Genomic DNA, 13726 nt, shown 5'->3' on the forward strand with positions numbered 1-13726 from the left:
TAGATCACTGTACTTGTTAGCATTGCATTTCTTAAGTTCATAAAAGTAGTTTCTGTTAACTTATTCTCAGATAGTTTCAAATGTGTGATTAGAGGCTTTTGTTGTCTGAGTCATTATGTTAAAATATTTAGGACTGGTTTTGGGGTCATCTGGAATTCAGTTCAAATGTTGGCTTTGTTACTACTTGTATGGCCTTGGGAAAGTTCTGAATAACTGCCCATTTTACTTGTTTTGAAAATGAGGAATAATAGTGCTTAGTGTTAAGCCTGTAGGTGATTATGTAAATTAGGTATAATTCGTGTATAGTGCTCAGCAAATAGCTGGCGCAGATTAAGCTCTGAGTAAATGGTAACTACCATTTTTAATATTTCCTCTGTTGTTCTTAACCATTAAACTTCAACAGACTGCTTAATTAAATGAACTGAAGTCATGTACTTTTCCCTACCCCTCAGCCCTCATTCTGAAATGTTTCTGGAATCTTCTTGGATGATTACTCTAGAACTTTTTTCTTAGATTATTAATTACTTCATCCCTGAGTTAAAATGACAGGCCTTGAACTGTGGACTTTTTAAAACAAAAACTTGCTAATATTACCAGTTTTTATATTCAGAAAATCACCCTAATTTTGATCAGTTTGGGTCATGTAACTTTTTTAAATGATTAACTTTATCTCTTTAATGTTTCTGTCTTACATTACTTCATGTTTGTGCAAGAGCTGTAAATTTTGATATGCTCTTCTTAAGGACCTGGTATACTGTGCTTTCCTGGATTTCTGATTAGCATTTTACTAACTAGGAATACCTAAAATTGTTTTAAACAGCATTAAAAAAAATCAGTATAAAGTGCATCTTATTCTTTGGGATATTTTAATACTCAGTCATTTTATTATTTTTATACCATTTTATACCATATTATACCATTTTTTATTAGGAGGTATAGAATATAAATACTGTGGAAGGGGAATGTCAAGGTTTTTGTGATTTTAGGTGTCATTCTTTAAAAACAAATTATCCTTTCAGAAACTGTTTTGACTGGGTCTACCTCACCTTTACCTTCTCCGGGAAATGGGAACGAAACTGCACCTGGATCAGTTACCCAGCCAAAGAAAATCCGAGGAGTTGGATTTGGAGATATATTTAAAGAAGGCTCTGTGAAACTTAGGACAAGAACATCCAGTAGTGAAACAGAAGAGAAAAAACCAGAGAAGGTAGTAATGATGAGCTTTCCTTAGATTAACCCCATTCATTCTCTCATTAAGCTTTTCTTAAAATGTAAAAGTTAGTTTGCAACTCTGTTACCTTTTCTTTTTTGAGATTGCCAATAATAGATTATGAATGAGAAGGCTGTGAGAAACTGTTTTCAAGTTTAAGTGACTTACTTTAATGTTTATGTTTGATTCTTATAAAATTGGATTTTGGGGGGTAAATTTTACACAAACTTTTCTTAGTGGAAACTTTAGAATTTTTAGTTATAGTGTAAAAATAGAAAAGGCAAGTTTTTGTTTTCCTTTTAAAGCTAAAATTATATGTTTTTCTTTCAATTTGATGTAGGCTTAAAATGGGCCATTTTAAAGTGAATTCTCAGTGAGATATTAAGTTAATTAGGCACCGCTTAACTTTACTCTGGATTGTCAGCAATGGTGAAATCTAATCGCTAGCCCTAGATGTATGGAGAACTTTATTTTTTATTAGCATTTCACTGGCGTTGTGAAGTAAATCAAAGTGAATGTACCATACTAATAAGAGATTTTAAAATAAACTGTTAAGTTTCTGTTGTGGGGGAAATAGCTACAATCTTTAGAATATAGTCTTCCTGGTGTTAACACCTTGGAGATTAGATTGAGTACTTCACATAGGTGGCTTGTCCCTTAACTTTTAAAGCATTGTTTCCCTTGTAGTGCTCATTTGTATGTCTTATTTAACTCGTAAGATTTTAAAATATTTTAGTATTTACTTGCCTTTTTTAGTTACATTTCACTTAGAAGACTGTTTTGGTTGGTGAAATATATTCTGATGTTTTCTCCTAAAATGGTTAGTTTCAACATTTTTTTTTTCCTTTCCCAGCTTGTTACATATTTTCTCATGTAATAATAATTTGGGTTCAGGAAAGAGAACTTGTACTTTCTGTCCTGCCCTCTCCTAGCTCTGTGACTGTCTGGCATTAAGATTATTAATTAATTCTTGGTTTTAAAGGTAGAGATTAGAGTTCTTGTTGTTGGAATAGTGCTGTATAGTCATGTAAAAGCTAGGAATGTCTAGAAGCAATGTCTGCATTATGAGGGACATTAAGCTAGATGATCTGGGGTCGCTTTCTAACTCTGAAGCTTATGATTATATTGAATAACTTTATTTGATTAATGATCACACCAGTAATCTTTCATTTGCCATTTTTAATGTCCACTAAAGAGTTGTTGTTAATGAGAGTAGTCTCAGGGTTACCGTATAGGATGGCCTTGGAAGGCTTTCTTTGATCACTGATGTAGGAATTGATAAAGTAGGGAGCACATTTGCTATGTTTGTAGGACCAGATTGGAAGATATGATGGTTAAAATTAGGAGAAATTAAAGTGAGCATCTTAAAAGATAACTAGAACACAGAATGATAGGTAAATTAGCAGTATGTTCAGATTTTTAACTAATGAAATCCAGGGTCAAATGTAGTGTTACTTCTAAGGGCAGAACTCAAGGAAACACTAGTACAAGATGAAGGACTTCCTGTAGTCAGTTACAATGGAAAATTGCCTACTAGACTATATATTGTTACAAAGGGTTGTAACATTACCTAAATGTTTTCATTCTGATAGCAGCAGTAAGTATAAAGACTTTATTTTATACTCTGTCTCATTGTAAGGAAGTTTAATGCAGTTGTTTTAAGAGTCCACCTTCTGGAGTCAGACTTCTAGTCTAGTCAGACTTCTGCCTCCTAACCCATGAAAGGAGTGGATGATAGTGCCTACTTTATGCAGATTGTTCTAAGGATTAAGTTACAATGTATGTAAAGTGCTTATTAGCTCAGAGATTGGTATGTGGTAAATTTTCAAATGCTATTTTTATTTATTTTAGAGGTTCTAAAATAAATCACAGTATTATGGGTATCAGAGTATGTTTATTATCCTTAAGATAGGGAGTTTTAAAAACTAGACGTTCTGGGCTATCATTTAAGTAGTTTTTCAGATATTTATCTTTTTCATGGCAGTTTTCAGTCACATTACTAACCTGGCTATAAGTACCATTAGGGAGAGCTAGACAACTGTTAATGGAAATTTTGTTTAACATTATTAGCTTTGTTCTAACTTAAAATAATTGACACCATCCTTTCTATTCTAGCCCTTAATCACACAGTCACTAGGATCCAAAACTCAGAGTGTGGAGGTAACAAAAACAGACACTGAAAGTAAAATTAAAGGTAAGTGTTTGAATGAAATTTTCATATTAAGAATGAAGCATGCTCAAATATATTATTAGATTTGTTGAAGACGTTTGTTACATTGTACTACTTCATCGGAGTGTTAAATCCTCCTAGATGTAAGCACCATGAGGTCAAGGATTTTTGTATGCTTTGTACACTGATGTATCTGATACAGTTAGAACTGTGCCTAGAACATAGTAGGCATGTAGTAACTATTTGAATGAATGATTAATGAAATTGTTACTTAATTCAACATATAGTATTGGCCAAAATTATTGAAATCATCTCTAGAACCTTCTAGTGTACATTTCTTTAGACAAAATAGAGGCTTAATAAGTATTTGCTGAAAGAACCAATTTATAGAAGCTTCATTATTTTCATTTTAGCTAAAGAATATTGTAGAACGTTGTTTGCCTATGCGGGTACTAATGAAGATGAACTTACTTTTAAAGAAGGGGAGATAATACAGTTGATAAGTAAGGTAAGACTTTTCTCAGTTTTCAGTGAATCACTTAATTTATTCATAGAAATATTTTTCAGTAGTCTCGCATTCCCACTAGAATGTAAGCTCTAGAAAGGCTGTGACTTTGTCTTGTTTATTTCTGTGACCTGAGAACCTGGCACGTAGTAAGTGATCAGAAAGGTTTTTTAAGCAAACGTTTATTGTCTGTCTTTGTTATAATTGATGTATTGGAAATTATTTTTACCATCAAGTTGTGTTTTTTCTCTAACCACACCACCCCCCGCCCCCGCCAGGGTTCTGTTCTCATTTCCTGTTTTACCTCATTGCATTTTTTTGCCCATCTAATGTTCATTGTAGTGTTTGTAATATAAAAAGAAAAAGAAGAAAAATAGGGAAACAACTTAAATGTCCATCAATATATAAATGGTTATGAAATGTCATACTATGGAAAATGATGCAGCTATTTCAAAGAATGAGGTAGTTTTATAACTTGGAATAAATTAAGGAAAAAGAAAACCCTACAGTATTGGGGTGTGGGCAGAGTCCTGTAATAACTGTAATAGAGAAATATTAAAGTATTTGTTTTTGCTATATCCCTTTAAAGTAATTTTTGAAATTTCTCCCATTGTTTTAAATTGACTTAACAGATTGTTTAGTGTATGTAATTAAAAGAAGTTTTTTCATTGAAGTATAATTGACCTACCACACTATGTTAGTTCCAAGTGTACAACATAGTGGTTTGATATTTCTATACATCTGTTATTTCTAGTTACCATCTGTCACCAGACAAAGTTACTGCAATATTATTGACTATGCTCCCAATGTTGTACATTTCATCCCTGTGACTCATTTATTTTGTAACTGGAAATTTGTACCTCTTAAGCTCCTTCACCTCTTTTACTCATCCCTCCCAACCTCTTCTCCTCTGCCAACCACCGGTATGTTTTCTGTATCTGTGAGCCTATTTCTGTTTTATTATGTTTGTTCATTCCTTTTGTTTTATAGATTCCACCATATAAGTGAGATGGTATTTGTCTTTCTGTCTTATTTCACTTAGCATAATACCCTTGAGGTCCATGCATGTTGTCACAAATGGCAACATTTTATTCTTTTTTGTGTCAGTCATATTACATTGTAATATACGTTATATACTTATAAAACATATATATAGGGCTTCCCTGGTGGTGCAGTGGTTGAGAGTCTGCCTGCCGATGCAGGGGACACGGGTTCGTGCCCCGGTCTGGGAAGATCCCACATGCCACAGAGTGGCTGGGCCCGTGAGCCATGGCCGCTGAGCCTGCACGTCCGGAGCCTGTGCTCCGCAACGGGAGAGGCCACAACAGTGAGAGGCCCGCGTACCACGTAAATAAATAAATAAATAAATAATATATATATATATATATATATATATACACACATGCATATATACATGGTAATGTACATTTTATATATATGAAACACATCTTTATTTAAGATGCTTACTGATGGATATTTAAGTTGCTTACATATTACATATCTGGGCTATTGTAAAGAATGCTGCCGTGAACATAAAGGTGCATATCTTTTCAAATTAGTGTTTTTGTTTTTGGAAAAATACGAAGAATTAGAGTTGCTGGATCATATGATAGTTCTATTTTTAATTTTTGAGAGGTCTCCATTCTGTTTTACATAGCAGCTGCACAAATTTACATTCCTACCAAAAGTGCACGAGGGTTCTCTTTTCTCCACATCTTCCCCAACACTTGTTAGGTGTTGCAGTTGTGATTATCCTGACCTTTGTGCATGACCTCCCCAGGGGTGTGGGTCTTGATTATACTGTCTCTCTGCCCCTCCAGCCTGTTTCATTGTGGTTCCTTCTTTATATCTTTTAATTGTGGAAATTTTTTTCTGCTAGTCATTCGCATTGATAGTTGCTCTACTGTAAATAGTTTTAATTTTGGAGAGGGTGAGCTCAGGGTCTGCTTACTCTGTCATCTTGACCAGTCCCCCCCAGTGCATATAATTTTTAATACACATGGAGATTGGATTGATAACAACTAATTTCTCATGGAAGGGTATTTGGAAGGAATTGTAGAAGATTCTGTTAACTTCTAAAGCAAATGAATAATGTGATTAATTTTTGGTGTGTAAAGTGTTGAAAAGAATGTTAAGATACAGTTTGGAAATTTATATTCTGTCACCACCCTCCTCTTCTACTTCCTTTTCCTTTCTCTTCCCTCTCTTTTTTATCCTTGTAAACTGAATTTTTTAAAAAATTATTTGTTTGTTTATTTATTTATGGCTGCCCTGGGTCTTAGTTGTGGCACACGGGATCTTCACTGCAGCATGCAGGATCTTCATTGTGGCATGTGGGATCTTTAGTTGTGGCATACAGGCTTCTCAATTGCGACATGCGGATTTCTTAATTGAGGCATGCAGACTCTTAGTTGCAGCATGCTTGCAGGATCTAGTTCTCTGACCAGGGATCGAACCCAGGCCCCCTGCATTGGGAGTGTGGAGTCTTACCGACTGACCCACGGGGGAAGTCCCCTGAATTTTTAAATTATTTGACTAATTAAGAAATTAAACTTAATTTTATAACTGCTGCTTGAAGTAATGTGTGGGCAATATATTTTTTTAGGAGGACCTCAAAGTCTGTTAGGTCTTTATTTTTCCTTGTAGCAACAATGAAATTCAGTATTTTCCTATTTTGTTGCTAACTTTTTTCTTATTTAGAGATAACCACTATTATCTTTATTCTTCATTTTGCGGTTTAGGAGACTGGAGAAGCTGGCTGGTGGAAGGGTGAACTTAATGGTAAAGAAGGAGTATTTCCAGACAATTTTGCTGTTCAGATAAATGAACTGGATAAGGACTTTCCTGTAAGCTTTTCTTTTTCAGTGATGATAATAATTTAAAAAAACCTTTTGCCAATATTTCTTAAAAAACAAGTTTTTTACATAGTAACAATAATTTTCTGAGGGGATTTCAGATTTATATAATCAGGTGAAAGTTATCTGAATTATGGTAAAACAAAACAATGTATCAGTTCTGTGCTTTATTCCTGTTTTCCTTTCCCCCTAACTAAAAATTAACCTAGTCTTTATTACTTTATTATAATTAAAAGAAAAAAGGCTGCCCATACTATTTAGACAAATTAGCACTTGACTGTAAGAAAAATTATATTTTTATTTAATTTTGTTGGAAATTTTTATTTTAAGGTACTGTTGATTACTATTACTCTGTCACTGCATTTTTGGGAGAGTGAGAAGGCTTTGCCTGCTTACAGGATTTAATACATCTATCTCATGTCTCACAGTGAATAAAGTGACACTGAGTCATTCATCAGTGATCTTTTGCTTTTCTACAGCTTGATCGCCTATGGAGGGATGAATCTAATTGAGTTTTTAAATTAGAGGGAAAGAGTTATACAGAGAACAGACACACCCCAGCAAGACAGTCTACTATATTTGATTTAAGTCAATGCAGAAATCTCTAACCTTTGCAGTCTTTCATTTAAAGTAAATTACAAGAGGATAATGTACGAAGGCTTACACTCTCTGAGATTCTTCCTTTGCTAGATTTCGTTCAGTATTAATTCAACAGCCTTCGGGTGTGCTTTATTTTTATATTCTTGTTAATAAACACATTTTCTTTTTTTGGTTTTTATTAGGTGTTTATGCAATATTGATTATCAGTTATTTTTTAATTTGGAAAAACGAAATTCACATACTTAGAAATGTGTCTCAAGTTTTTTAAGGCAAAAATGAGTGAATGAGTAAACCCAAGAGAATTTTAATAAACTGAAAAACAGACCTTTGCCTTTAATCTTCTTTTTGAGAGTGCTGAATAACCAAGGGTGAAAGCTAGATATATTTATTTGCTACTCCTGTTCTTTTTAAACAAAGTCTCTTTCTCTCTCCCTTTCCCTGCCACCCCTCCTTCCCCCCGACAAAAAAACTCAGCTGTTAAAGAGTGGTAAAATGGTGCATAGGAATCTTAAAATAGGGAAGGCAGGAGAGAATATTTTTGCTCATCATTAAGATTTTTTTAAATTTATCTAACTCAGTGATATTTTTGAAATATTTGAATTTTATCAAAGAGGCATTTGTTCTAATAGAATATATTTTTCATCTGTGACCTTTTGTGGAGTTGTTTGAATCTTATGATTTTATAATTTTTGACAGGGATGGGATGAGGAGAGATGTTTATGTAACTTAGATCATTTATGATCAGAGTTTACTTTAACTATAACTATAAATGTAAGTGTTTTACTGTTTTCACAATTATTATTTTAATAGAAACCAAAGAAACCACCACCACCTGCGAAGGGTCCAGGTAAGTACGAAACAGATTATTCAGATGGCTATTTTTCATATTTTTAAGTTCTAGAATGGTGAAATTGGGTCTCCTGTAAATCATTTATTTTCTTTTAGCAAAAATTAAATATTATGGTGCTATATATAATTTTTAAAAATATATAAAAATTGAATGTTCACGTGTATTAATATCTGTCAGTATTTTTTTTAAAGTACAAACTGTATAAAATAGGAATCTTGAAAATAATTTAGATATTTTTGTTATATGGCATTTTGAGTTAAGAAAATTGACTAAGCTTAAATCTATAGAAAACAATATATTAAAAAAGAAGACACTATATTTACCTAGTTAATAAGTTATTCTGCCTTTTCAGATGCAATCCATTTTTTAATGCTGCAAACAAATACTGATTTTTTTTATATACTCTTCCTTCAGAGAGTGTGATAAGGCTTAAGCAAACTAGAAGAGTTTAGTTTTTCCTTTTTAAACAGTGGAATAAATGATGGAGTCCCTAGAAGAGTTTTCCAGAGTTAGAGTTTTGTCATCTGACTCTATTTCTATAAGTTCTAGCCCTTGATTTCTGATTTTTAAAAGTGCTGTCCAATTTTTGTTTTCCTTGAAAGATTTGCTCTTTTTTTAGAATAATGCGAGTCCTTCCCTCCTCCATAGTTTCAGCTTTGTGTTTGCTAACCTTATCTGAGAGCAAGGATAAGTTAAAAGTAATTTTTATGGAAGTTGGTATTGGAGCCTTTTTAGCCACTAGTCATACTGGGCTTTTAAAATTAATTAAAATTAAATAAAATAAAAAAGTTAATTCTGTAGTTGCAGTAGCAGCATTTCAAGTCTCAATGGACAGTATTGAACCACACAAAAACAGAATATTTCCATCATCACAGCAAGTTCTACTGGACAGTGGTATTGTAGAGAATGTGAACTCCTTCATTTGATAAGGAAGGAACTGAGACCACAGAGCTATCACTTACTAAGGTGATCGTGGCAGGTGCAGGATTATATGTTGAGCTCAGTGATTCTGGTATATTGTTCAGTCTTTTAAACCATATTTTCATCTGATGTTATTTTTTAAACCTTTGCTTTTTAGGAGTATAATTATCTTTGTGCTCTAAAACTTTTTTTTTTTTTTAATGTATTAACGTTTTTTTCCCCTCAGCTCCAAAGCCTGAGCTGACAGGTGCAGAGAAGAAGTATTTTCCTACAAAGCCTGAAGAAAAAGGTGAGGCAGATTCTTCTACTGTCAGAAAAATAATTCCTTTCATTGTCAGTGTAAAGAAAAACATATCTCCACACTGAGTCATTCACACTGATTTTTAACAAGTGTTCATTATTTACTATGTAGTGCTTGGGGATTTCAAAGAGGGAGTTTGTCAAGATCAATAGGAAATTAAGATTTTTACTCAAACTGATACCAGTTTACATTCATGAAAAAGTTACACCATCACCTCAGTAAGGATGTAGTATTTAATGTTATTTCAAATAATGTGTAAGAAAACTAAGCATTAAACAGTTATACTCTTATTATTTTCATAGTGTCCAAGTTGAAATACATTTAAAATTTTTTTCTTAGGTATAAGAGTGAGTTCTTACTTAAAACATGTAAGTGATTTATTATGTATTATTTAATTTTCACTGCATATATTTGTCATATAAACTTGGAAAGGTATTCCAACATATGTATTTTGTTTAAAAACATTACTTGTTATTGTTAACACCTCCTTCTCTTTGTACACAAAGATCTGCAGTGGCTGTATCTAATAGATTAGGTTATATATTCTTGTAAAAACTTGAATACTGTTGCAGAATACTTTTGTTTCTACTGCCTTTGTTGTTTCTACTTCCTATCCTTGTCTCTTGCTTAAAGTGTTACTGTATTCTCTCATTTTAGTTCCTTGTCTGGCTTCTATTTCAGATTCATTTTTTAGAGACTGTTTTTCAGAAGTTTCAGGTTCACAGCAAAACTGAGCAGAAAGTACAGAGTTCCCGTATTCTTGCTGCCCCACACATGCACAGCCTCCCCCACCGTCAGCATCCTGCATGATAGTGGTACACTTGTTACAGTCAGCGCACCTCCATTGACACACCATTACCATTCAGAGTCCATAGTGTACATTAGGGGTCACTTATGGGGTTGTACATTTCATGAGTTTGGACTAATGTATAATTGTAATATCATACAGAATAGTCTCATCTCTTTAAAATTCCTATGTTCTGTGCTTTCATCCCTCTCTTCCCCCAACCCCTGACAGCCACTGATCTTTTTATTTTCTCCATAGTTTTGCTTTTTCAGAATGTCATAGAGTTGGAGTCATACACTATGTAGCTTTTACACATTGTCTTCTTTCACTTTGTAATATGCATTTAAGGTTTATCCATGTATTTTCATGGCTTAATAGCTCATTTCTTTTCAATGTTGATTAATATTGCAGTGTCCAGATGTATCACAGTTTATCCATTCACTTACTGAAGGACATCTTGGTTGCTTTCAGGCTTTGGCAGTTATGAATAATGCTGCTATAAACCTTGCATACTTTTTGTGTGTACATAAGTTTTCAGTTCACTTGGGTAAATACCAAGGAATGTAATTGCTTGTTCATATGGTAAGAGTATGTTTAGTTTTGTAAGAAATTGCTAAATTGTCTTCCAAAGTGTCTGCACCATTTTGCATTCCTACCAGCAAAGAATGAGAGTTCCTGTTGCTCCACATCCTGGTCAGCATTTGGTGTTGGCAGGAACTGATCCCAAATTATTCAGTACATTTTTGGTATCATCTTCTACTCTTTTCATTCACTAAATGTAGCAACCACACTCTTGACTCTGAATATCATACACCTTCATAGCTTTATCTCTCTCATGATCTGTGCTCAGCATGGAAAGTTTTTATATCCCCAACTCCCCTTGTTTTTGCATTTGAGATTTTTAAATTTAGATGCAAAAACAATTTATATTTAATAAAGGTATTTCTTGATCTCAGATTAGTCCTTTGTGATATAGCTGTTGTTAGGTCCAAGTCTTGGATCAGTTTATTTTGGTACTTGGTTATAATATCTCCTACATGAAAAACTCATCATACAAAGATACATAGAACCAAATGTAAGAAGTATGTTACTGGCTTTATTATCTTCATTATGATATTTCTTTTATAGTCCCCTTCATCAAGTAGGTAAGGGTTTTGTTAAAATTAAGAATATGGCTTCTTATATTCCCTGAAATCAGTCAGTTGATCTTATAAATAAAATGGAAGGTAATGCATTTGTATTACATTTATTTGCTCAAAATCCTGGTCATGATGAAGTGTCAGGGACTGAATTCGTCCCCCTGAGTTAGACAATTAGAAAACTGGACAAAATACATACAACAGTGGTTTTAGACATCAGACAACAGGTAGCATAGGACTGTTATCACTGAAATCAATGAGGCAAACCCTAAAATTACCCCTAGCTTATTGTCTAGAAGCAGTTTTCAGGCAGCAGAAAGGAGAAAGCCAAACAGAGCCCAGTATTCATAGAGAGTTGAGGTAATAGGAGTTTAGGGAGGCCAAGGCAGCTATAGTTTGTGGGACAGAGTGCCAGAATGGAAGGAACTGCGTAGAGTACTGAGAGAGCTCTACAGGGCTTACCATGAGGCTTTGGCCGAGTACTGAATTACATACCTGTGAAAGGAAATTTTCCATAGCTGGAGAAATAACTGCTGGAAGACATTTGCTGAAACAGTTTCTGGAACTCACAAATAGTTCATGTTCCCATGAGCCACAAGACCTCATAATGCATTGAAGTCCATAAAAGGGTGTATCAGCTTAGACTAAAGGCCTACCTTGGAAACAGATCAGTCTAATTCCAGAATGCTTTACATTATAATATAACAAAATCTAGCACCCAAGAGGATAGAATTCACAATGCCCATTATCTGATCAAAAATTATCAGACATGGAAAGAAGCAAGAAAATAGCAACCAAAAGAGAAGTCAGTCAATTTAAACAGACCCAGAAATATCAAGAAATGATGGAAATAGCAGAAAGAACATTAAAATAGCTATTATAAATGTAGCCCATGTGTTCAGTAAAGTAGAAGAAAGCACAAACATGATGGTGAGAGAAATGGAAAATATAAAAAAGACCCAAATTGAAATTTTGCAGACGAAGAATACAGCAGCTGAAATGAAAGACACTGGATGGAATTACCAGCAGTTTGGAGACTACAGAAGGAAATATTAGTGAACTGGAAGACATAGCAATAGAAGCTATCTAAAAATATATAGAAAAAAGACTAGAAAAAAATGAACAACGCCTCAGTGACCTCAGTGACAATATCAAGCAGTTTTACGTGTAAATGGAGTCCCTGAGGAAATGAAGAGAGGGGACAGAAAAAATATGTGAAGAAATAATGGTTGAAAAATCTTTAGATTTGGTGCAAATTTTAAGCCCACAGATCCAAGGAGCTCAGTGAACTCCAAGCAGAAAAAACATAAAGGAAATCACCTTAAGGCACATCATCATAAATTCTATGAAAAGCAGTGATAAAGAGAAAAACATAAAGTCTGCAAGAAAATAATTGTCAACCTTGAATTCTCTACCTGGCAAAAATACTTTTCAGGCAATGGAGGCAAAACGAAAACTTTCAGATAAAATCGGAGAGAATTCTTTACTAGTAGACCTGTATGTACTACACAGGGAATGTTAACAGAGGTTCGTTTTGGCAGAAGGAAAATGATGCTGTTTTGGCATTTGGATGTATACAAAGTAATGAAGAATGCCAGAAGTGGTAAATATGTGAGTAAATAGAAAAGACCTTTTTCCCCTTATTTCTAAATCTTAACACCACCACCAAAACTCTTCACTTGAAAGATTTTAAAACTATAAAGTGTTGATTTCAAAGTTTAGGTGTGCAAATGTAAGCAGTTTTTAAGTAAGTGAAACAAGACAAATATAACAAGGGAAGCAATTCTTAATATTGTCAAAATGTTCTCATTAACCTGACATGGCTTTAATAGATCTGGTGCAAGAAATAAGAAAAGTGACAGGCATTGCCTATTAATGGGCATTGGGGGAGAGAGCCACTGTCAGTTCAGGGTCAGAGGGTCTGAATATTATTGACATAGATTAAATTATTTCTTTAAAAATAAACATAAGTTTATCTCTCTCTTGTTCCAGAGTCAACAGAGCTTTTTCAAACCATAGCTAGGGCCACTTTGAGGAGCCTTAAGCCTTCTTACAGGAGAAACGGTGTATGCCACCAGTGTGTGCGTTCATTACTTTTCTCTCTCTTTTGATCTCAGTTTCAGAGAGTATGTCCTTGAAAAGCCCTGCCATATTGAGGAGGATTAAAAAAGAGCTAGTAGAAAACATGAAACGAATCACCCTATTGCCCTTGATTCTTAGGTGACGCCCCATTATTTCATGGGATACTTTCCCAAGTCATAAGAATGGAGTTTAAATCCTCCCTGTCTACTCGCTGTCCAAGCCACCACATGGGTTTTCTCAAATCTGCTTAGCAGTGTCATTCTCACTGTTTCCTCAGAGGTGCCTCGAGTGCTTGCCATGCATGTT

The 13726-nt window shown here is 34.1% G+C and overlaps 1 protein-coding gene across 2 annotated transcripts in view; it reads left to right on the forward strand.

Annotated features, from left to right (window-relative positions):
- The window catches only part of CD2AP (CD2 associated protein), a 102797-nt gene that overhangs the window by 65034 nt on the left and 24037 nt on the right, over positions 1–13726 (forward strand). For both annotated transcript variants that reach the window (XM_060307983.2, XM_030870521.3), the window contains exons 6-11: positions 1020–1207; positions 3326–3404; positions 3794–3888; positions 6627–6731; positions 8151–8187; positions 9338–9400. In XM_060307983.2, the coding sequence (XP_060163966.1) occupies positions 1020–1207; positions 3326–3404; positions 3794–3888; positions 6627–6731; positions 8151–8187; positions 9338–9400 (567 nt within the window). The remainder of the gene's footprint in view (positions 1–1019; positions 1208–3325; positions 3405–3793; positions 3889–6626; positions 6732–8150; positions 8188–9337; positions 9401–13726) is intronic.

The sequence above is a fragment of the Globicephala melas genome, chromosome 11, assembly GCF_963455315.2.
Source record: "Globicephala melas chromosome 11, mGloMel1.2, whole genome shotgun sequence".
Lineage (NCBI taxonomy): Eukaryota > Metazoa > Chordata > Mammalia > Artiodactyla > Delphinidae > Globicephala > Globicephala melas.